The sequence below is a fragment of the Orcinus orca genome, chromosome 4, assembly GCF_937001465.1.
Source record: "Orcinus orca chromosome 4, mOrcOrc1.1, whole genome shotgun sequence".
In the NCBI taxonomy this organism is placed as follows: Eukaryota; Metazoa; Chordata; class Mammalia; order Artiodactyla; family Delphinidae; genus Orcinus; species Orcinus orca.
The window spans coordinates 79,990,093-80,016,268 of record NC_064562.1 but is presented as its reverse complement, the minus strand read 5'-3'; the positions used below and the strand labels follow the sequence as shown (position 1 = coordinate 80,016,268).

General features: G+C 35.8%; 1 protein-coding gene and 1 long non-coding RNA gene across 22 annotated transcripts in view; one reads left to right on the top strand and one right to left on the bottom strand.

Moving 5' to 3' along the window:
* CLOCK (clock circadian regulator) overlaps positions 1-26,176 on the bottom strand; it is a 137,145-nt gene that overhangs the window by 54,667 nt on the left and 56,302 nt on the right. For 17 of the 21 annotated variants that reach the window (XR_007477024.1, XR_007477025.1, XM_049709151.1 and 14 more), the window contains 6 exons: positions 16,196-16,287; positions 14,064-14,147; positions 10,546-10,635; positions 8,177-8,236; positions 3,314-3,462; positions 285-376 (listed from right to left, as the gene is read on the bottom strand). Coding sequence is in view for 18 of the 21 variants with exons in the window: in XM_049709151.1 (XP_049565108.1) it covers positions 285-376; positions 3,314-3,462; positions 8,177-8,236; positions 10,546-10,592 (348 nt within the window). In the remaining 3 variants the exon portion in view is untranslated. Of the gene's footprint in view, positions 1-284; positions 377-3,313; positions 3,463-8,176; positions 8,237-10,545; positions 10,636-14,063; positions 14,148-16,195; positions 16,288-26,176 lie in introns of those variants that run through there. The other 4 variants (XM_049709149.1, XM_049709154.1, XM_033425394.2 and 1 more) reach the window with 2 other exon arrangements.
* The window catches only part of LOC125964240 (uncharacterized), a 39,167-nt gene that overhangs the window by 10,358 nt on the left and 2,633 nt on the right, over positions 1-26,176 (top strand). The window contains exon 2 of the long non-coding RNA XR_007477040.1: positions 14,353-14,471. This is a non-coding gene — a long non-coding RNA (uncharacterized LOC125964240). The remainder of the gene's footprint in view (positions 1-14,352; positions 14,472-26,176) is intronic.

Sequence of the window (26,176 nt, the reverse complement as noted above, 5' to 3'; positions counted from 1 at the left end):
GGTAGAGAACTTGGTAGTTATAGGTTTCTGACTTTTATTAAGCCTCTCAAAAATTCAGATGTTATTGAAACCACAAAGATTTGGCATTATTTTACCACACAGTACTATTTCCTTACAATACTTACATCAGTTAATTTTAACTGAAGAGATAGTTGACTGACTTACACTGAATTAAGATTTTTCAATATTAAATTAACATTGTTAAAACTATACTAAAATTGGTAACCCCCATGATTTCTCTTTTAAGGAAAATAAAACTTTTCAAAAATTAAATCTGGACATACCTCCAGCATTAATTGTGTAAACTCTTCATTACTAAGGAATGTAGGTTTCCAGTCCTGTCGAATTTCACTAGCATCTGACTGTGCAGTGATTTCTGTAAACAGATTGACACATTAGCCGTATAGTCCAACCACAGGGAGAGGGTGGTGGTACAAAAGTCCTACAAGTTGCCTTCCCTTCTCCCACTCTAAACCATAGTCAATAACATTCATTGGTCTAGGTAGGTTATCAGGAGGTCCAAGTTTGGGGATGAGGAAATATTTGAGCTAATGTAGCAAGTTATCTCCTTGGATTTGCTCTCCTGAAAACACCAGTCTCTTTGGATTTTCTTTGGGGAGCTCTGAGAACCTGTATTGCTGATAGGCCTGAGATTGCTTCCTGCTTTACACAATGACCAAACAAGAATCAGAACAAGCAGATTAGACCAAGCATTAGGAATATGTTCTTTTTCTCCTTCCTTTCTTTGCCATTCAAACCGTAGCACCTAGAGCAGACATAAGGACGTGAACCTGGAGGAAAGGAGCCAAGGAGATCAGTCAGTCTGCTTTTAAAAAAGAATGACTTTATTTCACTCCAAAAAAAAAAAAAAATTAAAAAAAAGAATGACTTTAGGCCTGCCTATTGCCAGGCAGAAAGATTCTTTCCAGTCTAAGGTATTCTGTTCTTAATTAATCAAGGAGACTAAAATAAAATTTTAGGCAAAAACTTTATAGTAATAAACCCAGAGTAATCCTGCTTAGTGACCTCTGGTATGTTTTCTTAGTGGTAGGAAGCTGGTCAAAAATTTGCAGATCCCTGGCTTAAGGCACACATTTTAACACAATAATTATAGTTTATCTTGTAACATACTTCTAATGGATTTAGTTATGAGAAAACTATTCATAAATGATGAAATGTGAACTATTTAGGTAATATTTTTTCATTTTTAAATGCAGATATATTAAAACAAACAAGTAAAATTAAAATCTATGTCATAGAGCTTACTCTACAAAATATACTCTACCTTGCAGTGAAAAAAATGGACTAAGTTGTTTTGATTTTTCTATTACCAGATATATATAAATATAGCATATTAAATTGGCACCCAAAATTTGGCATATTGGAAATGCCTGTACTAGATATGAAGAGTAACTGAGAAGTATAGCTACTAATTCTGTGGAACATAGTCATGCTTTTCAAATTCACATTATATACACTCAGAAAAAAGGACTTAAATCCATAAGCAAATCCCATCAAGTTTAGTTAAACCCAGGTTTATTTTTAGAGTAAGAAGTATATAAGAATCATCTTTCAATTTAAGGTAAATTTTTTTGGTGTGAGAATCATATACCCAATTTTGAAAAAAATATCTAAATGCCAAAATGAATCCTCTATTGTCAGGGGTAAATAATTATGCATGCATATTATTTCATTTCATTCAACAATCATTTACTGAACTCCTACAATGTCTGAGGAAGGAGTGTGCTATCTAACAAGGGGCCCTGAAGTTAGTGAGAATACTATTTATAGAGATAAAATGTAATGATAATGGTGGCAATAAAAATGAAGACCAGCAATTTTGAGAATAATCAACAAAACTGGCAACTGTGATACTGTACTACAGAAGATGAAAAAAATGCAAAACTCTTCTCAGGCTTGAGTCCCAGGGGATTGAAAGGACAGTGGTGTGAAAATGGAAAAAGGAAAGCTGAGAGAAAGAGATGACTTGACAAATGAAAATGAATTCAACTTCAGATGCGTTGAGTCTGAGGACACGTAAAACAAAGACCCAGAAGTTACCTGGAAAAAAAAAAAACTGAAAAGTTTGCATCTAGAAATATAGATTTAGTAGTTTAAGAGAGAGGCAAAACCAAGGGAAGGAGCATAGAGAAAGCAAGGGCACAAAAGACAAGACCTTGAGAAATGTCATGTTCAGAGGGCAGAAAAAGAAAGAGGAAAGAAGTTAGCTCAGTTGGGAGGGGGAGGTGAATGAAGAAGTACAGTGTATCTCAGGCCAAGGGAAAAGGAAGCCAGTGGAGGATGGACGAAAATTTCCAGTGCTTCAGAGATGCAGAAAAGGATGAAATATAAGAAAAAGCTACCGATTTATTGGTAGCAGAGGGGGTAGGGGGTCATGGCATTAACTAAATTAACAAAAAAAAATTTTAAACAGTGGTAGAGCATAAACCAGGCTAGTAATGTATCAGAGTGAGCTAGCAATAAATAGAGGCACTAGTTACAAATTCTCTTTCTGAGAAGTTCTGCAGTTTCATTTCCATCTGAAAAAGAAATGTCCTTTTACAAGTTTTTCACCTATTTTCTATTAAGTAGCATTTATTAAGTACCAAAATACTTAACATTCTTTAAAATTTTCTTTTCATGACTTATTTACTCAAAGTGATTTTCTCTGATTAACAAATAATCACTTTAAAACACAGTGTTTTTATTTCCTAGATATACACTGAAGCAACCTTTTAAAATGACATATAAAGTTCTCATGATCTGACTCTTGCTTCTCTTTCAAATAGACCCATAACTTTCCAACTCAAACTATGCTCCGGTTAAACTGAACTCTCCCTGCTCCTCTGGTTTTACACATGCTATTTCCTCCATGTGAAATGCTGTTTTTCTTAAGCTAACAGGAAGTCTCAGTTGAAAAATTAACTGTTTAAGACTTCCCTGACACATTCTTTCCTCTGTGTTCTCACACAAAGTTTACAGTTTACGAGCACTACTCACATTATAATTACTTGCATTGCAATTAGCTGTTTATATGTTTGTCTCCCTTGGCCTGAGTTACTTGAGGGCCAGGACTGTTACCCTGCACCACAAGAATCTAGGATATACTAGTAGGCACTAAATACATGTTTGTTGAATGAAAGAAAGAACATACCAGGAAATCTTTAAAAAAGCAATTATTTCCTTTTCTTAAAAATGGTTAGGAAGCATACAGTCTCAAGCCATCACTGCCAAGATTTCATCACATTATGCTTTAAGAGACAGTCTGTTATTATTCAAAAAAAAAATCCATTTTACAAAGTTAAAAATGTACCTTTATGTTTTCGTAAAAAATCAATGCTCTTCTGTAGAACAGTAGATTTGTCCATCTTTCTAGCATTCCCAGGAAGCATGGATCCCAGTTCTTTAATGAGAACATTAAACTGATCTCTACGTTTCTTTTCAGATTTGTTTCTAGATACTCTGATGAAATAAAAAATTAAATAACCAGTTTTCAAACAGTCCATTTAATTACACAAATAGTTTAATACAGTGCTCAATACACAACCACAGAGCATGTACTTCTGTCAATACAGATGGTAATAAATATTTATATCCTAGGTTACCAACAATATACAGTTAATCAGGGCAATAATTTTTCTTCTTAGTTTAACCACTAAAGAAGCTTCTACATTTTAAGCATTCGGCATACATGTTTTTATGAAAATGTCAGTAAGACAAACTACATTCAAATCTCAGGTTTTATTTACTCTAATATTTACCAAGAATCTGTATTTTCCTTATAAGGTTATTATGAATATTACTGAGATACAGTTTCTGAAAGCACATATAATGTATAAGTCCAAGTCATTAAAAATTATTGAATAGGAGAAAGTTATCCATCTCCTGTAAGTTTTAAATTATAAACAGAAATCTAAAAATGAAAATTTCCCTACCCTCAGGCTTACCCACACATTCTTCCTCTTTATTCCTCCATCCCAGCCTCCAACACAGAGCTGTAACCACTCTTTTGCATAGCTGTCTCTCCACTGGGTTGTAGGCTTCTTGATAACAGAGCCCCAGTTTTTTCATCTAAGTACTTAAGCATAACACCTAACAAACAGTAAGCACTCAAAATATATGTGCTAAAGGAATAACTCCCACTGTTCTATGTGAAGCAGTAACTAGAAGCAAATTCTTAGTTGTACTGAGAACTCTTGAGATAAATAAACACAATTATTTACAGAGCAATTAATCATTCCATAATACTTCTAATTACCTGCTTTATGAAGTCAGATTTTAGAATTCAACTTTAGAAAGTACACTACTTTCCCAAAAGATCCCCAAAGGTCAGAGGATAATTCTATTAATTTAATTTAATTTTTTTCAGTAAAGGAGCATTTATTCTGTATTAGTACTGGGAAAAAATACAACTGTTCAAACCTCTTAAGAAACGTAACAGAAATTAACTGACTCCCTCACCAAACATTGAGTGCTTTGTTATAATGACAGAGACTGTGCTAATAAGGACTAGGGATACTACAGAAAGATAAGGCCTTTCAAGAAATTCACCTAATACCTATGGAACCTCCTTAAGTGTGCCGAATTGAGTCATGAAGGCTAAGTGAGAAAGGGATGGTGGCAGGGTGTGAGCAGGGCATTCCAGACACAGGAAACTTGCACAAAGATGAAAACCTAACAGGAATTCCCTGGCAGTCCAGTGGTTAGGACTCCGCACTTCCACTGTAGGGGGCACGGGTCTGATCCCTGGTCACGGAACTAATGTCCCTGCATGCTGTGCAGTGCGGCCAAAAAAATAAAATAAGGGCCACACATCTATCACAAGTAGTTCAGCATGGCTCATGTAGCTAGTGTACAAGCTTTCTGTGCCCAGCTATGCTGGAGTTGGGGGAGGAGGGTGGGTGGCAATTAGGAATAATAAGTACTGGAAGAAAAAATCATGAAGTTTTTATGCTACACAAAAGGATTTAGTTTAATAGTGAAAGCCATGGGAAGGCACTAAAAGGTTTTAAGCAAAGAAATGACTGACATGAACAGAACTCCTTATTAAGACCATTCTAGCACTAGAGTAATGAAAAGATCAGTGCTTGGCAAAACAAATTCATATAACAAATACTACTGGAAATTTACTGTATGCAAAACAAGACTGGAGGCCAGATGACCATGTGTAATATAACTTGAGATATTAGTTTCGGTAGACCAATGGTTTGGGGAGAATTTAAATATGGTGAAATTGCCTGTTTGACATTTTAAAGGACACATACTAGAGGAAGTTAGACATACAGATCTAGTTATATTCCTCTAGAAAGGAGTAAGTAGGAAATAAGCAACTGAGAATTTTTATATATGAAATATCTGAAGACATGGGTAAAATTTAGAGCCATTATTTGTTGTATATAAGTTACTACTGGAAATTGTATATAATTGTATAAATGTTGTATATAAGGCACTACTAGAAACATACATGAAATTTCATTTAATTCCTACAAAGTAGACTTTATTATTTTTCATGTTACAAGTGTGACAACTCAGGCATAAAAGAGAATATGCCCAGGATCATACAGTTACCAAGAAGTAATAATTTAAAACAGGCATCTTAACTCCAGCATAAGAAATATACAGAAATCAAGTATCACTGCCAATTCTACCAGTGGATCATACCCATTAAAGCAACTTTATTTCATGTTATGTTCAGGTTGGACGTATTCAGCCCTTGTGATGACCTCAATAATAACAGGGCACAGATGTCAGCGTTCAACATGGTCCATTTAATTCTGACAGCATTATTATGAGGCCTTCTCTTTCTCCAAGGTTTCCCACAGCCATAGCATTTTTGGTCCCCTAAAAACATGATCAAACCTTCAAAGTCTCTGTGAACAGAATACCCTTAGCTCACCTTATCCATCTCTAAACTTGGCCTTTAAATCTGTCCAAGTTAATTCCTCAAAGTTCTGCCTCTGAAGACCTAAATAGACATTTCTCCAAAGAAGATATACAGACTGCCAACAAACACATGAAAGAATGCTCAACATCATTAATCATTAAAGAAATGCAAATCAAAACTACATCTCACACCAGTCAGAATGGCCATTATCAAAATATCTAGAAACAATAAATGCTGGAGAGGGTGTGGAGAAAAGGGAACACTCTTGCACTGCTGGGAATGTGAACTCGTTCAGCCACTTTGGAGAACAGTATGGAGGTTCCTTAAAAAACTACAAATAGAACTACCATATGACCCAGCAATCCCACTACTGGGCATATACCCTGAGAAAACCAAAATTCAAAAAGAGTCATGTACCAAAATGTTCATTGCAGCTCTATTTACAACAGCCTGGAGATGGAAACAACCTAAGTGCCCATCATCGGATGAATGGATAAAGAAGATGTGGCACATATATACAATGGAATATTACTCAGCCATAAAAAGAAACGAAATTGAGCTATTTGTAATGAGGTGGATAGACCTAGAGTCTGTCATACAGAGTGAAGTAAGTCAGAAAGAGAAAGACAAATACCGTATGCTAACACATATATATGGAATTTAAGGAAAAAAAAATGTCATGAAGAACCTAGGGGTAAGACAGGAATAAAGACACAGACCTACTGGAGAACGGACCTGAGGATATGGGGAGGGGGAAGGGTGAGCTGTGACAGGGCGAGAGAGAGGCATGGACATATATACACTAACAAACGTAAGGTAGATAGCTAGTGGGAAGCAGCCGCATGGCACAGGGATATCGGCTGGGTGCTTTGTGACCGCCTGGAGGGGTGGGATAGGGAGGGTGGGAGGGAGGGAGACGCAAGAGGGAAGAGATATGGGAACATATGTATATGTATAACTGATTCACTTTGTTATAAAGCAGAAACTAACACACCATTGTAAAGCAATTATACCCCAATAAAGATGTTAAAAAAAAAAAAAAAGTTCTGCCTCTTCATTCAGGCAAGACTGATTATTCCCACCGTATCAGTGACTTTCTCTCTACCCTGAAATATTTTATAAGAACCTTCCCCCACTAGATTGAAGTTAAGGGAAAGGAGTTATCCAATATATTTTTAGCTTCAAATTCAGGTCTTTTTATTTCCTTGAATAAAGTTGTATATAGCTTTCCTCAAAATCTTCTTCCCAGATATATTTTAATCATTCATTTAAGAATTTAGCAGTTTATCTGGTTATGTGAATATTCTTCTTATCCCAGTACCTTTTATTTTGCTAAATACAGACATTTAGGAACTACTACTTATTACATGTTTATCTTTTGTATCTGTATGTAATGCTACTACACTCTCTACCCTCATGTCTGAGCACCCAAGTAGTTCAATGTGGCTGGAAAAAAACCATAAATTATTTACTGCTTACCCTCAATGACTACAAACTTGGCTGCAATGCTCTCTGGACCCTCCCTCCTGATACTGTAATCACCATCAAGGCCCGTATCTAAGGTCAAGCCCCCACCATCACCACCATGGCTCTAGATTCCATCCTGTCACCTACTTGATGATACCTCTCCATCAATTCTTCCCCCCCACGCCTACTCTCCACCACCCACTTTCCCTTCTGTTGGAGAATAGAGGCATGTCAAAAGACACAGAAGCCCACCCAGAAAGACCTCCCAAACGCCAAAGCTGGAACAAACCGAGCAACAGAATAACATAGCACTGAAGTATAACCTAAAGTACAAAATAAATCATGAGTCCACACAAAATATACATGAGTCCACAGAGATATAAATAAATGGGAAAGAGACTTTTTTTTTTACAGAAGAATTTCAAATATGTGTAGATATCCCTTCCTATGAGAGGTGAAGCTTAATTCCCCCATCCCTACTCTGAAGGTGTGCTATCCTAAATAAATTATTTCCAAAGAATAGAGTGGGTTAACAGCAAAGAGTAACTACAATGGTAAATCTAAGCAAACCCTGCCTTAGTCGAGTGACGAAGGCTAACATCCCCAGTGATGTCATGTAAATATTATGTGCCATAATATGATGTGGTGAGAAGGGCACTTTTAGAGGATAAGTTAATTTATAAACTACATACTGATACTCTAACCTCTTCCACCTTGCTAACATATCTAAGTTCTTAAGGCAGATAGATTTTGGAAATCACTGATTTACTATTACATTTATTTATTACTCATTTATTTACTATTTTATATCTGAAGTTGAACTACCTTTTTGCTTTGTCCTTGTCATCTTCTTCCACCAACCCATCAAAAATACTACCATCGTCTCTAAAAGAAAAAGAAAGTGGATAGAGAAAATAAGAGAGCAGACTCACTAAGCAACAGCAATACTAAAACAACGTATGAATCAAATCAGTTATATCCTAGGATTTTTATAGAGTTATGGATTGCATAAGTTCAAACTCAGTAACTACTAACCTGTTTTCTAACACATATAGACAAACAAAGTTCAACTATGTTTTACATTTTAAAAAGTTTATTACAATAAACAAGAATTTAACTTTACCAGAGATTAAATATCTTATTCCAAACTTTTAGTAACCAGTGAAAATCTATAGAAAGTCAGTATATTTGCCATTATATAAAATGATTCATTTGAAATTATTTTTAATTATAGTAGCACATTTAAAAAACATTTTCTGAGACATTTACTTTATAAAACACAAATCACTCAGAAACATCACAATATCTAGCATATTAACTTATACTGATATATTTTCATTCAGTACTGATTCATTTGACAAATATTTGTTAGCATTCATGTACCAGGCTCTGTTCTGGACATGGTTACAGAGCAGTTAATTAGACGTACAGATCCCCACTCTCATATAGCTTATTTTCTAGTAGAAACAAATCAACATGAAAATGTATGAATTTTATTTTTTTTTTAAGGGGTGATGTTTTAATTACTGGATGGTTACTTTAGTCTGAGTGGTTAGGGAAGGACTTGCTGAAGTGGGGACGTTTGAGCCTGAGATCTAAGCGACAAGAAGGGGTTGGTTATGGGAAGACCAAGGGGAAGAGCATTCTAACAAATGAAACCAAGAGCACCGGTGGCTAACTCCTTAATCTAAGGGGCAACAGTAAATAGTTGCAAGTGATATGAGCTTTTACATGAACTCACTATTCACTTCTTTAACCACATCTTTCTGTGGCCTATAAAGTGCCTACGAGCCCCACAACTGAGATCATCTACGAATCTCGTATCATAGAGGTTCATGAGTAGACTTTTGGGGTTCCATGTATACAATGAAATTTATAAAAAATTCTGTATGTAAACGTACATTGAGAAGAGAGTCCATAACTTTCACAATATTCAGAGAGATAATGAACTCATATTAAAAACCACTGCTTTATGTCTGAACACCCAGATGTTGTCCCTACAGGTCACACTGTCTAGAAGAGGAAGTGACAATCATTCAGAAGCATAATGCCAAAATCATAGTTAATCTTTAGGAGTAGTGAAGAAACATCCTTTCTGAGGAAAAGACGACACATAGATTTCACCTGAAACTACAGCACAGCCCACATCCATGGCAGTGGCAGGCAGGCCTCCCTGAGGAAACTCCTTGCCCCTTAAGTCTTAAGCTCTGATAGAGTACATACCTTCACTATTTACCTCATAGAAAAGGGAGGAAAGCTGTCCCTAGACGTCAAAGTCACTTCTGTGCACAACTCTAGCTACAAAACTCTTAAAGAATCCCCTATGGAAGAATCACACATTACACTATAATAAAAGCACAGGAACTATAGGAACTTTAGTGTCAGACCAATACAGGTCATAACTCCACCTTATACTTACTATGTGACTTTAAACAAGTTATTTAAACTCTCTGGCCTATAGACTCCTCATCTGTAAATTCTCATGGAATTATTGTGAAGTTAAATGAAGTAAGACATAAAAAGTGCTCTGTACATTAGCTGTCAAAGAGCAGGTATTTTTTAAAAACTGGTACTGTTTCATCAAATTTAAGACACCACTGACTATAAGACTTACTATTTTATGTGCCACTGCAAAAGAAAACAATGCCACCAATTAAACTATGATAAGCCAATTGTAAGATGAATCCCAATGTCAGACATGTTAAAATGTAAAAAAATAAAATCTTTAAATCAAAGAAACAAGGAGGCCCATCCTTTTCCCAATAGTAAGATTTAAAGATTATAATTTCAACTAATGAAATCCTAATTAGAGTCAACTCTCATGAGTCACAAATGCTAAGATGCTTAAAGGGCTGAAGTTAGAACCAACAGATAAGGAGACAGATGATCCCACAAAGCGCCAAGCAAACATCTGCAATTGTCATAATTTATTTCAGAGCAGTTCTGACCAGATCACTCAGAATGACAGTTCAAGATCCATTCAGAACACAAGCCACATGCTGTTGACTTTGGCTCTAGCTAATATACCTTACTTACTATTACATGAGATTTGCTCGGTACAGAAGGTAAATGGAACAGTAATTATGGTTAAGCATAATACTCCTTTTATCAGTTTCATATAGACCATTACTCTAACAGTGAATTTTTTAAATAGCTTTATATAATTCAAAATAAACAAGTCTCTAAAAACATACCTGTCAACAAGTGAGCTCATTTTACTACAGCTTACGGTAAACAACATAACATATTACGTTTTCGTCTTGTAGTAGACATTTGTACTTCTCCTTGGGTGGAAAGAAAAATAAATGGTCATTAGTTTTCTAAAAAACTTATGTCTACAAACACAGTAATTTGAGAAATACTATGTTTTCATAGAGACTTCAAAATGTTTTTGTTTCTACTGAAGGCTATAACATTATTTTCAAGCAAATATACTTAGCTGAGGCACATTTGAGGCTTTTTTTCCTTTTAAAAAAAGGACTACAGGGGAACAAAAATTGAAGACCATAATTCATTTTCTTTCTATAACAAAACAGTGGAAATTAAAAAGCCACTCTTAATATTCAGTATATATATTAGACTACGTAGGCTACATATGTAAGCCTATGTAAGTAGGCTATAATAACACCAGCTAATGGGCAATAAACATTTGTTGAAAGCCTACTTTCTGTTAAACAGTATAGTTAGCTTTGGAAATAGAAGGATGAGAGACACCATCACTATAGGCAAAAATCTGCAATTAAAGAGGGAGATGGATAACTAAATAATTATAATAAAAGGGATGATGAAGGTATATTGGTGGGGGGGGGGCAGTCAGAGGAAATATTCTTGATGACAGTGAGTTTGTTAGGCAGTCTAGATTCTTGTTACTGAAAATGTGCTCCAGAGACCATCATCTGAGAGCTTGTTAAAATACAGAATCTTGATCCCAACTCTAGTCCCACTGAAGCAAAATCTACATTTTAACAAGGTCTTCATGTGATTTGTATGACCATTTAAGTTTGAGAAATAACAGACTAAAGGACAGGAAGAGGTAATAGTTGAAGGGATTCTAAGCCACAAGAAAAGTGATTTGCAAAGGCACAGGCATTTATGAGAGAGCGTCATATTTGAGAGAGTTTTCTCTTTAGAGAAAAATGTAGGCATATTACAACTGAAAGTTTTAATTACTAGAGCATAAAGTGAGAGACAACAGGAGTGGTAAAGGGGTGAAGGCAAGTCAAGCAGAGAAGAGCCTTATTATGAAGTTTCATACTCACACTGAAGGGATTAAAATTTACTGCTTTAAAACTCAGTCATAAGCCTAAAATTTATCTCTCTATATTCTATACAGTTTTGCTAAAGTATAAAGCAGGTTTTACCCATATAAGATACTTACATCTGATAGTCATGAGTTAAATATTGAATAACCACCTTAACTCTAATAAATATCCTAACAGTCTTGAGGCACAAGAATTATTTTTTAATTAAAGTTTAGAAAATAGTGTAAATTATTGTGTAACTCTAACTAAATGAGAGAATATTAAAGGACATGAGACTCTATAATACTCTATCATTGTTTTTAAATGTACATTCATGAAAGGAAGAGAGAATAACTCTGGATAAATGATGCTGGGTTGCCCATGTGGTTATGGCTGCAGAAGCAGAACTGTGAAGGGCTGAGAGTTCTTAAAAGATAATGAGTGGGGGGGAGTCAGGAAAAATAAAAAGAACTAACTCCAGGATAAAATAGTGATTTTAAGTGTCTGGGTCAACATCAGCAGATGGAACAGAAAATTATAGAATTTTAGAGTTAGAAGAGACTTTAAAGATCACCTAAGTACAGCCCTCTGGTCTAACAGACATACTTAGTTAGCATCATGGTAATAACAGAGGTTGGTTCTATCACTAGAACAGAAAGAACAGTGCAAAGGTAGCAACAGCCAATTTGAGTGAATTAAAAAAAGAACAGTTTCAGTTTAAAGTTAAAAGACCAGATCTGAGCCTTATATGGCAGCAAGTATATGCTTGTTTAATTATCAGAAGGTAGAAATAGGGCAAACTAGAGGGAAAAAAGGACCCCAAGAATAAGAACTTATACTATATAGGAGAGGCCATGCTGACTATAAGGGAAGTGAATCCAAAACGCTTTAGAAGATAGACTGATGCTTTATTAAGCTATTTTACTATTGTTGGTTAACAATATTTTTCCAAACACTATCTGTTGTCCAGCTAACCGAACAACATAAAACTACATCTCTGATAGTTCAGTCCAAGACCTTTCCTCTACTTTTCCAGCCAATTGATAGGCATGCTATATTTAAGGGAAAGATAAAGGAAGAAGTGAAATAGGCCCAATTAAGTACTCTAAAGCAACTGTTAGGAGATTCCTCTTGACTTCTTTACATGGTGTTGAATTAACTTTAACAAAACAAAGTGGTAATGTGGGAGCAGCCAAAGGTCTTGTGTGGGGTCTATCCTAGGACTCACACTTTCAGCACAAAAAAGACTAGGCAGAGTCACACTTGCTCATGGTATGGATTCTAAGGAGTCATTTTTAGAAGGCATGCGATGTCCCTACTCACAGCAAGGAATTTCAAGTAGATGGTCTAATACAGACTAAATATTATTAAAAGTCGTTTTTCTTAAATATTGATATTAATAGACCACTATGGTATGAAATAATCTGTCTTTAAAAGGATCAGTTACAAATTAAATGATAAAGGATCAAGTTACTGCTAGGAATCAAATGCTCCTTTACTTAAGCAACTTGAGCTCAAAGTCATTCAATGCTATGAATTCCCAGCTGAGTAAGCACCACATTACTATTTTATCACAGTGGAGGGCAGGATGGCATTTTTTTTTTATAAACATGATTTTAAAAACAAGTTTTAAAACATTTATCATATGGGCAGGTATTAACTAACAAACCTTCTAAGCAATTCAAACTTTGCAAAATATGGAAGCAGGTATGTTTTAAATTCAGCATGCAACATTACACATAATTAACAGAAAATCTCAGTGCTTGGCACTCCATCTTTGGAAAAGAACTCTTACATACAATATAACACATTCTGCATTAAAAATAAATTATGCAGTATCAGTATCTTGTCCTCTGAGTCCCACCTGCTGTCACTTCTCAAAGCTTTCCATTTCTACATCACTAATTTCTCCCTCTATAACTGGAATATTCTGATCAACATCTTAGTATTTTACCTTACAAAACAAACAAAACAGACAAAAACTTCCTCGACCCAGCAACCCCCTTCAGGAATGGCCCTCCTTTTCTGCTCCCTTTCACAGAAAAACCACTTGTCAGAGTTGTGTACAGTTGGTGTTTCAACATCTTTAATTCATTCCGCTCTCTCATTTTAAAACTTAAGTGTTTATTTTCACAAATGTATACTTGTTCAGAGTTTAAAGTATCCAGTTTTACAAGACTTTTTAAAAAATCAGAAGTCTTCTGATCCGCATTTCCTACTTTCAACCACTTTCATCTCTTTAACTGTTTCCCTTGGTAGTTAACTCCCTATCTCTAATAACTTTTACTTTATTACTTCTTGATTCTATTTTAGGTAGGATGCCTATACACTCCCAATTTATTTGAGCGGTCCCCAATGTAATTATTAAAAGTGCTTGCTTTTGCTCTCTAAAGTGTCTTTTTTTTTAAGCCATCATCTACCGAATTCCACTATAAAAAATAATAATTTAGCTTTGACTCCCCCATCCTTACCTCATATACACGCACGCTTGCCCAAATTTCCAATACCGTGATTTTGGCTAGGTGGTTATATCCAGAGTTAACATTATTATGACTCTGTAAATACAATTCACAGTTAAGCCATATGGTATACTACAATTTGTTTTTTGGAATAGTTTTCCCTAGAGTTAATCATTGTTTTGTTTTGTTATTTACCTGGTTTTCTGAATACTTATCTACAATTCAGCCCTAAACTCTTGTCTAAATCTACTCTTAATATCTTCAAATACATTACAGATTCTACCAATTTAATCTTTTGCAGCTATTTCTCCTGGCACCTTCTGACCTACTCCTACTGGGAATGGATAACTATAATTGGTGACCAGCTGTAATCTTGGGATCACTCTTCACTATCATCTTGGTGATTTCCTGGGTCTCTACGTAAGTTGCATTCCCTGTTTCTTCCTACGGCTTCATTTTTTTTTAGTTTACTTCTTTATTTTTGTTGAGTACCTCCTACATTAACTGCCCAAGAAAGGAAACATGGCAGATAAATTTTTTTGAGACATCACAAGTCTAAAACTAACATTGGTCTATCCTTAATTAACAGTCTAGCTAGATTCTGAATACTGAGTTGGAAATCATTTTTCCCTCAGAATTATGAAGGAAAATCATTTTTCCCTTCTATCTTCAGTGGAGACACCCTTCTCCACTGTCTTCTAGTTTCCAGTGTGGGATCAAGAAGTCCAAAGCCGGGCTTCCCTGGTGGCGCAGTGGTTGAGAGTCCACCTGCCAATGCGGGGGACATGGGTTTGTGCCCCGGTCTGGGAGGATCCCACATGCCACGGAGCGGCTGGGCCCGTGAGCCATGGCCGCTGAGCCTGTGCGTCCGGAGCCTGTGCTCCGCAACGGGAGAGGCTGCAATAGTGAGAGGCCCGCGTACCACAAAAAAAAAAAAAAAAAAGAAGAAGAAGTCCAAAGCCATTCTGATTACTGATCCCTTATATGTGACCTATTATTTTTCTTATTCTGGAAGCTCTTCCTTTATCTCTCTTTTAAATATAGCATGTCTATCAACTGGCTGGAAAAGTAGAGAAAAGATCTTGGACTAAACTATCAGAGATGTAGTTTTATGTTTAACAAAATTTAACAGGTATATGCCCTATTTTGGACTAATTTTCATATCTGCATTGGTCACTCTATGGGCTCTTTCGACCTGTAAATGTGTGTCCTCTAATTTCTGGAGAGTTTTGCTGAATCATTCACTATTCTGTATTTCTCCCCTCTAGTCCCTCTATTCTCTTTCTAGAGCTCCTATTTTTTTTTAACATTGGAGATCCTGGACAGTTTCCCCAATTTTCTTATCTTTTCTCTCCCATTTTCTCTTTGCTTTACTTTCAACATCAGTATCATTTTTTAGCCCTTCCATTGAGTTTTCCATTTCTGATTTCATTTCTTATTTTTTTCTCTCTCATGTTCATGGATTTAGCATCTCTTCTTATTTCTCAAACTATTAAATGACAGTTTTGTGTTTCTTTCCATTTTTACCTGCCTATCTGGTCTCCATTTCCCCTAACTTGGTATTTTCTATTTTGGTTTGGTCTTTGACTCTCACAAAAGAGGCTTTCCTAAAATGTCCAGTGATCTTTGGCTACAGCTCATATTTAAGGATGGGATCTGTGAACTTTATTTTAAGGATATCAGGTTGGAACATTTCACTGAGGAAATTCTTTTTTTTTTTTTATAAATTTATTTATTTGTTTTTGGCTGTGTTGAGTCTTCGTTGCTGTGCACGGGTTTTCTCTAGTTGAGGTAAGCGGGGGCTACTCTTCGTTGCAGTGTGGCTTCTCTTGTTGTGGAGCATGGGCTCTAGGCGCACAGGCTTCAGTAGTTGTGGCTCTCGGGGTCTAGAGCACAGGCTCAGTAGTTGTGGCACACGGGCTTAGTTGCTCCGCGGCATGTGGGATCTTCCCGGAGCAGAGCTCGAACCCGTGTCCCCTGCCTTGGCAGGAGGATTCTTAACCACTGTGCCACCGGGGAAGTCCTATTGAGGAAATTCTTAATGTCAATATCTTCAAATCTTTTCTCTTAGGTTGGTTGTAATTCCCATTTTCCTGGGCAAGTGTCATTTCAAAGTACATTCCAAGATACAACCCTTTCATTACCTTTTGTATTTTGGGGATCTTTTGAACTGATTCTTCAGGAAACTGTAAGTTCAATGTATTCTTCTGTATGGCTGACCATCAGTCTCAGAATTCTGTTTAAACCAGAAAAAAATGTGTTAGATTTACTCAACTTATATGGACATTTATCATGAAGAAGGTTTCAAAATAATTTTGAAACATAACAAAATTTATAACTTTGTCACAAAAATATATTGGGTTTGCCAAAATGTTTGTTTGGGTTTTCCTGTAATATCTTATGGAAAAACCCAAATGAACTTTTTGGCCAAACCAATATATAACAAATGCTAAACTCTATAAATTGTCTCTAAAAGAAAATAACTTAAAAATAAAAAAAACTACAACAATTACTTTTAATTCTACTATAGAAGTTAAAAGACAAAAGTATAAAAATAAGTACAGCTATGAAAATATGTTAATGAATACACACATATGTGTTAATGAATACTCATATATAATGAATATAAAAAGATGCAATTTGTGACGGAGATAAAGTGTGGTGGGGGAGAGAAGTAAAAGAGTAGAGTTTTTGAAGTTAAATTGTTATCAGCTTAAAATAGATTGTTAAATCTATAAGATGTTTTATGTAGACCCATGGTAAGCACAAAGAAAACATCTATACAGGATACACAAAAGGAAATGAGAAAAGAATCAAAGCATGTCACTAAAAGAAAACAATGAAACACAAAGGAAGACAAGACAGGAAAAAAGTGACAAAAAGCTACAAGACAGACAAAAACAATGAACAAAATAACAATAAGTCCTTCCCTGTCAGTAATTACTTTAAATGCAAATGAATTAAAGTTGCCAGTCAAAAGACAAAGTAGGTAAACGGATAAAAAAGCAAGATCCAACTACATGCTATCTACAAGACTCACTTTAGATTTAAGGACACACAGAGACTAAAAGACTGGAAAAAGATATTCCATGCAAATGGTAACCAAGAAAGCACAAATGGCCATACTTACATCAGACAAAATAGACTTTAAGTAAAAAACTGTCACAAGAGACAAAAAGAACATTATACAATAAAACGGTCAAATTTATCAGGAAGATATAACAATTATAGATATATATACACCCAACATCAAAGCACCCAAATATTTGTAGCAAAGATTGACAGAACTGAACTGAGGAACAGACAACAACACAGTAATAGTAGGAAATTTCAATACCCCAGTTTCAATAATGGACAGAACCCTAGACAGAGAAGGTCAATAAGAAAACGGATGGCTTGAACAACACTAAAGACCAATGGACTTAACAGAACATTCCACCAACAGAGCAGAATACACATTTTCCTTAAATGCACAGGGGACATTCACCAGGATGGATCACATCAGGTAGCAAAACAAGTCTTAACAAATTTAAGAAGACTGAAATGCTTTATCAAATATCTTTTCTGACCACAATGAAATAAAACTAGAAATCAGTAGTATAAGGTAAACTGGAAAATTCAAAACATGCAGAAATTAAACACATTCTTGAACAATCAATGGGTCAAAGAAGAAATCAAAATGGAAATTAGAAAATATTTTGAGACAAAAGCACAAAACATCAAAACTTATGGGATGCAGCAAAAGCATCATTAAGAGGGAAGTTTATAGTGGTAAATACTGCATTAAAAAAGAAGAAAGATGTCAAATATAAAGAACCTAACTTTATACCTCAAGGAACCAGAAAAAGCCCAAAGTTAGCAGAAGGAAGGAAATAATAAAGATTAAAGCAGAAACAAAATAGAGCATAAATAAAACAACAGAAAAAAAGTGTTTTTAGCAAAGAACAACAAAAAGAGGAAACATTACAACTGATACCAAGTAATACAAAGGATCATAATAAACTATCATGAACAATTAAATGCCAATAAACTGGATAATCTAGAGGAAACAGATAAATTCCTAGAAATATAGAACCTATCAAGACTGAATCATGAAGAAATAGAAAATCTTAGCATACCTATAACTAATAAGAAAATTGAATCAGTAATCAAAAACCTCCCAACAAAGAAAAGCCAGGACCAAACATTCACTGAAGAATTATACCAAACATGTAAAGAAGAATTAATTAGCACCAATCCTGCTCAAACCCCTCCTAAAAATTGAAGGGAAAGGAACAGCTCCAAGCTTATTTTATGAAGCCAACATTATCTTGACACCAAAGCCAGACAGACTCCACAAGGAAAAACTACAATATCCCTGATAAATATATATGCAAAAATTCTCAACAAAATATTAACAAACCAAATTTAATAGCATATTAAAAGGATCATACACCATGACCAAGTGGGATTTATCCTTGGGGTACAAGGATGGTTCTACATACAAAAATCAGTTAATGTGACACACCACATTAAGGAACAAAGAATTAAAATCACACGATTGTATCAATTAACGCAGAAAAAGCATCTGACATAATTCAATACCTTTTCATGGTAAAAACACTAAATAAACAAGAGATAGGTAGCAATTTTCTCAAGATAATAAAAGCCATATATGAAAAGCTCCACAGCTAACATCATGCTCAACAGTGAAAAATTGAAAGCTTTTCCTCTAAGATTAGAGGAACAAGGCAGGGATGGCCACTCTCGCTACTTGTATTCAACACAGTACTATCTAGAACAATTAAGCAAGAAGTGAAAGAAATCAAAATTGGAAAGTTTGAAGTAAAATTATCTCTCTTCGCAGATGACATGATCTTATATGTAGAAAGCCCTAAAGAGTCTAGCAAAAAAAAACTGTTAGAGCTAATAAACATCAAATAGCAGGACACAGGGGGCTTCCCTGGTGGCGCAGTGGTTGAGAGTCCGCCTGCCAATGCAGGGGACACGGGTTCGTGCCCCGGTCCGGGAAGATCCCACATGCCGCGGAGCGGCTGGGCCCGTGAGCCATGGCCGCTGAGCCTGCGCGTCCAGAGCCTGTGCTCCGCAACAGGAGAGGCCACAACAGTGAGAGGCCCGCGTACCGCAAAAAAAAAAAAAAAAAAAAATAGCAGGACACAAAATAAATATACAAAAATCAGTTGCATTTCTGTATACACTAACAACAAACAATCTGAAAAGGAAATTAAGAAAACAATGTCATCTATAAGAGCATCAAAAGGATAAAACACTTAGGAATAAATTTAATCAAAAAGTAAAATTTCTGGTGTGGAAAGAACTTCAGGAACTTGTCAGTTTCGGATAGAAATGTTTTCACTAACAAGGTAGTATTTCTTACTATTTCTCATTGTAGAACTGAGATATCACTATAACATTCTCATTCTTAACATTCTTCTAAATCATGAGCTCCTTCGAAGCAGGAGTGAAGCTTCACTTCTTCATCTATTATTAGGACCTGTCAGAATATTTGACAAATACTAAAAACTCAATAATCATTGTGAATAACTGAATTAACCAAGACCAACCCAACCTTGCCACACCAAAGTTAATGCAAAACTTTACCCTCATTGACTTTGCTTGACCCATCCAATGTCCATTCTAGAATTTTTTTAAAACACCAAGAATCTGCTGTATATATAATATGACAGCAAGAAGGAGGGATATTTTTGATAGCAAGAAAAAAGAGGGGGTATTTTTGAGTACAAAAAAGGGATTTTTTTGATGGCAACAAGAAAAAAATCCCTGGAGATTACGGACTCAAATAAAAGTAAGAGGTCTGAGTCAAAAACACCGGAGCAATAGAACTTAATTCCTAAAATGTGCATGAAGCAAAATTCAGAAGCATATCCTACTGCCCTACTTGGTTTTAAGTACTTTGGGATCGAGTTACTCGTCAGAATCAAAGCACCTAACAAATCCAGCATGCTGGAGGAGTAAGTACAGAAGTTAAGACCATGAGTTTACAGCCAGAAAAGCATAGATGAAAATCTTTGGACAATTTACTTAGTTATCCTAAGCCTCAGATTTCTTACCTAAGGCAACTGTTGTGAAGACTAAAGGATAATAATATATAGGGACACCAATTATTAACCAAATAAACACAAATGGAAACTCCCCCTTTAAAGCCAAAATAAAAGGCTTAAATATTTGCAGCACTTCAAAAGGTTAATATTTTTACCATATAAGGGTCTCTAAAAGTTATCTGAAAAAAGGTTAAAACCCAGCTAAAAACAAACAAACAAACAACAAAGAGTATAACTAAACGAGGAGCCACGAAGAAAACAAATGGCTAATAAATGTAAAAATTATTCCTGGCTAGAAATCAAAGAAACTTAAGTAAAAACATATTATAGTTAAATATTAGTGATTCCTTAAAAATTCTACTTCATATATTTATCATTCAGCAAATATTTACTGAGTACCAATACAAGTAAGTGTCCGATACGACGCTGACTGTAGTTTGGAAACGGTGAAATAGACACAGCCACTACATTTGAGGCACTTCCCAGAGAACCCACAAAGTGCTCTCTGAACACACTGGGAGTGACAAAGAAGTTAAAGAAGCCTCCTGGAGAACTGATACGTAAGCTGAGATCTGAAGAATAAAATAACAGTTCACCAGGCAAAGAGATAGAGAAATTTGATCTATGCCAAAAGAACAGTATATGCAAAGGTCTGGAGACATGAGAAGGAACTGTGATTTTAGAATACTACAAGTAGTTTCGTATGATTAGGGCAAAAACCTAAGGACAGGGGGTAACAGAGGTTGTTGTAAGAGATGATAATGGTGAGGTGAGTAGATCGTGAAAGGTCACATGAAGGTAACTCCCAACACCTCCGCCCCCTCAACAAAGACATTGAAAGGTTTTAAGCAGGAAAGTGACATTAATAGACATTTGTTCTTTTGAACCATCATACTGGCTACAACACAGAGAATGGAATGGAAGTAGGCTCGACTAGAATTAGAGAGACTAGTAGAAGCAGAGCACTATAATAGTTCAGGTAAAATAATACAGAAGCAGAAATTATAAAAAGAAATATAGGAATTTTAATAGATCCTGAGATGACTAGACAGAATCTGGTGACTGATTAACAGAAGCTGGGGGCAGGAAGCAGTCAAGAATATCACTCAAATTTTGGCTTGGACACATCTGTGGGTTGACAGGTAACACAGGAGGAGTAAGTTGGAGGGTAGTGTGAGGGAAAGATGTTGAAAGCAGTGGCTAACATTTATTGAACATTTACTACGTATTGGGCATTCTTTAAAGTTTTCTCTCATTTAAGACTCAACAATCATATGAGGTAGGCTCTATTATTATCTCCATTTTACAGATGAGGAAACTGAAACACAAAGAGAACAGGTAAGCTGGCCAAGATCAGCAGTAAAGCTAAGATAGGAACCCTGACAGTTTAGCCTGAGCTATGCTCTTAATCACTATGTAACAAATACCTCACAAACACTTTTAATGATGGATTCAGTTTTAGACATGTTATGTTTAAGATATCTATGGGACATACAAGAGGAAAAATGTCCAGTAGGCAGTTGGAAATGTGGGTTTGGCATTCAGGAAAGAACTGGGTAAAGATGTAAAGTGGGAGCCATCGACGTAAATAGGTAAATTAAAGATAATGATTAGATGGGCTTCTCTAGGAAAAACATATAAAATTAGGGAAAAAATGGCTAAGACTGAAACCTGATGAAAAATTAATATCTTACAGACAGGCAGAAGAGTAGCTAGTAAAATGGGGAGGTGGCAGAGCAACAATGTAAAGAAATGGCTCTAGAAACATTTCCTCGGTGTGAATTATGGATCAGCCCCTTTATTAGCTGTGAGTCTGAGACTAGTCACTAAATCTCTGTGCATCATTTTTTTCATTTCTAAAATGGAGATAATAGTAGTACCTACCACATACAGTTCTTTTGAGGATTAACTATGTTACACGTTTGGACAGTATATAGAAAACAGCAAATGCTCAATAAATTTTAAGTATGATTAGTGTTAATAATAGTATCAACTAGATGGAAAAGGACCAAAGATATAGAAGAAAGCCAGGAAGGATTATTTGTCACTAAAATTAAAGGAAAAGAGTGCTTTAAGAAGTTGACAATGCCAACATTGCACTGTGGAGAAGAAAGTGACTCTAAAGTGTCTATTACATTTAATAACAGTTTGATAAGTTTGGTGATGGAGATATGAAATAGACACTGAACAATGCTTTAAGAGAGTAAACTAGGACTCCCTTTCTTAAAAAAAGTTTGATGAGAAGTGTCAATAATTCAAGCACTTACGTCCTTTGACCTAGTAATTTCATTTTGAAAAAAAAGGAAATAATTAGAGATGTAGCCAAAGTTTTATATTCATTGCACTATTATTTAAAATAGTAAAGCTTGGAAGATTTAAACATCCAACAGCAGTTAACAGTGGCATTAAAATGTATCAAACATAAATCCAAATATGTTTAAGTACCAACTGCTGTTATTCCTGAGTAATTTGCTTATGGATTTTTTCCATTTTTAGTTTTTCTTTAGCACTTTCTAAAATTTTTCCAAGAACATGTATTATTTTATAATCAGAAAAACTTAACTTCTGCCTTTTGAATGTTTTCTTTTAATTGTCCAATACTAGAGCCCTGTTACCATAAGAACATAAGATACATGTTATCCATTCCAGAGAACAAAACATGAGTAACAAAGTAACACATTACTATTAAAAAACATGAGTAACAGAGACTATTTTCCTATGTACTGTTCATGTAACTTAAAGAAAAAACTTTAAATTTCATCTAATTATTGATCATTTTTAAATTATTCATTAAAAAGGTTTAACTCAAAGAACCTGGGCTTAAAAAATGGAAACCACAATAAACCCTTTTCTAACCTAATAACCTATTGACCCACTGACCTACTTTGGAATTTAGGTTAGTTCAATCTGATATCACAGATCTTTCTGGGACGGATGGATCTATTAACATTAATTAAAAGTAGTGCTGAAATTTGATTGACTGGCATAATAGAAAACCCAACAATCCTTAACTATATTTATCACCATTTATGAAAAATTCAAACTTGCTTCTGCAGATTACTGTTTCTATTATAGCTAAAAAGGTAAGTATTTCTAAGAGAACAATTTTAACTTGTAAAAAAAGACTGAAATACTTCTAAAATTAATTATTTAATGTATGAGTAAAGATGAAATTTAACAGTTCTCAATTTATTCAATACTGAATGGGAACATTAGTCCACCTCTATATAAAACATTAGCAAGATGAAAAACATTCTTGACTCTACAGCAGTTTCTAAGACCAACTTAAATTTAAAATTGACAGTAAGAACAAGAAACACACCTCACACCAAAGTCTCATGAACCAGACCTCTTAGAACCAAAGAAGATGCTTGCTCAATACAAACATCAAATGCTACCAAAATTCTAGACTCTCAGATGTCTAGACGTGAGGTATTTGAAGCCTCATTAAGTAAACAAAAACCGAAAAATTAATACAGCTCTCTTAGTGGCACACAAGACTACTGCAATTATTCAAATTCAAATAATGTCTGAGCTCCCTCCTCATGTGATGGACTGATCTGGTCCACAGAATACATGAGCACCTTAACCCTTTTTTGAGATGAGACTGAGGCCTGAGACTGTCCCCAGCCTCAAATGAGCCCCATAAAAGATCTGAAGCTGCAGGAAGAGCCCAAGCTTGAGTCTCAATGTGAACTACACACTGAACCATGTACCATAACCCTGAACCTATACCACCCTGCACCAGGCCTCACACTAGTATCCACAGGAAGACGGGACCCTGTGGTAGGCAGAATAAAGGCCCCACTAAATGGGCCACGCCCTAATCCCTGAAACCTGTGAATATGTTTCAAAAAAGGACTATGCAGATGCGATCAAGGTTAAAGATTTTGAGATGAGTAGTTTATGCTGGATTATCTGGGTGGTCCAATGTAATCACATGAGTCTTTAAAAGCAGAAGACCTTTCCTGGCTGTGGTCAGAGAGCTGTGAGACAGAAAAGTCAGAAGGATGCAGTGTTGCTGGTTTTGATGGTGAAAGAAGAGCCACAAGCCAAGGAATAGGGGCAGCTTCTAGAAGCTTGAAAACACAAGGAAACATTCTCCTCTGGAGCTTCCAGAAAGGAATGCAGCCCTACTGACGCCTTGCTTTTAGCCCAATGAGACCCTCGTGGAACTTCTAAGCTGCAGAACAGTAAGATAATAAATTTGTACTGTTTTAAGCCATTAAGTTTGTGGTAGTTTCTAAGTTTCTTGTTCTATGACAACAGAAATTTAATACAGGTCTAAAATCTCTGGCTGCTCTTGATAAATCTGCCTTTCCCAAACCCTCTCTCCCTCCATATTTACAATAATCTACCTAGGAAACCACCAGGACTAATCCTGTTATGCCCTACTTTCCTTTTATTTCAGTCACCAAGAGAGGCCCAAGACTCTCAGGTCACCCCCCCATCACCTAGACTCTTGTCCCTATATACTCTGTATATCCCCACATTGACCCCTTTCCCCTTTCTTTCCCAATTTCCAAAATCCTTTCATTGTGTCCTCTGGAACTCACAGTATACCATTAGCAAAATATCCTACTTCCTCAATATTGCTGTTGTACACTCGCTTCACGTTTCCTGCACCAATAGATCTCTTGCTCTCCTCCAGGAGTTCTGCTCTATCTCCAGGCCTTTCAAGTGATAGCTGTTCTTCTCTCCCATGTCTCATATGTCAAGGCCCTGGTGTGAGGGCCTCATTGTCATTTCTGAATTATTCTTTCTCTCCCTCCCTAAATCCCCCAGCTTTGAATCTCATGCCCCCAGACTATATCAGTTATTTCCATTTGCTTGTTGTAAGCATTCATAACTCCCCAGAATAAGCCCTCTTTCTCTGAGGGCTGTCTCTCTCCAATACCTCTTTTGTAGTTGTTTTTGATTTTGATATCTACATAAATGATCCTCCCAACATCTTGGCCAGTCAATTCCCTGATCTCCTCTCCTCCAACAATCCTGCACTTACCTCCCACTCATTCCCCTGGAGTTACTCTAGAATTCACCATTAGCAATAATCACACGCCCCCCCCTCCATATTTTCAATTTCAAGCATTTTATCCCTCTGAATCTCACACAAGGGCTAGGATAGCATGTGATCTGCTTGATTCAAACCCATCAAAAAAAAACAAAAAACCACAAGCATTTTTTTCTAACTGGCCATATAGCTCTAATTTATTAATTTATGTCTATGTCTTTTTTTTTTTTTTTTTAACCTGTCCTAGCCTCCTAATCGTTGCTGAGCACTTACAGTTTCTCATCCCATAAAAGGTACGAAGGAGCAAGGCAAGTTTACCTGAGATGGTCAGGGGACATCAGAGATAGTAACAGTCTCTGTTGGTCAGGTTGAGATAGTAACAGTCTCTGTTGGTCAGGTTGTTCATTATTCCTTATCAGAAACACTTCTTTTTCATGTTTGTCTAAACTCTAGGCTTCCTTTTTGCCATTGATTCCTTTGTATATTTAACATATAGATAAGCCATTCCATAAGCCATTCTGTGGCAAAATGCAACCTGCTTACAACTCTCATACGGCTAAAGTCAAGCTGATAATAAAAACATCTTATAATTCCAACTTATTTACAGCATTTACTAATAGAGGCACAAATAATACAAATATTAAAGAACAGGTGGAAGGAAACCACGGCTTCTGAAGATCACTTGCTCTGCCACACTATAAGACACCAATTTTCCTTTCTAGCTTCATTCTCTCTCTCCAGCCTCATCTCCCACTCCACCTTCACTGTATACATACTCCTTATTCTCTGGCCACACTAAACATGTCACCATTCCTGTGAAGGAGAAACTAAAGATCCCTGGGTACACAAAGGTCTGCCCATCAGTGTCCAGCATATTATCAACACAAATGATTTCTTAGTATACTAAGCTAAAATTGATCTTTGCAGGAAATCACATTGTCATTCACATTAGGATTCAATTAATCAACATGTAAAATGCATGTTAGTGGAAAACTAAACAGAGGTACCATGTATTAGTTTCCTGTGGCTGCTGTAACAAATCACTACAACCT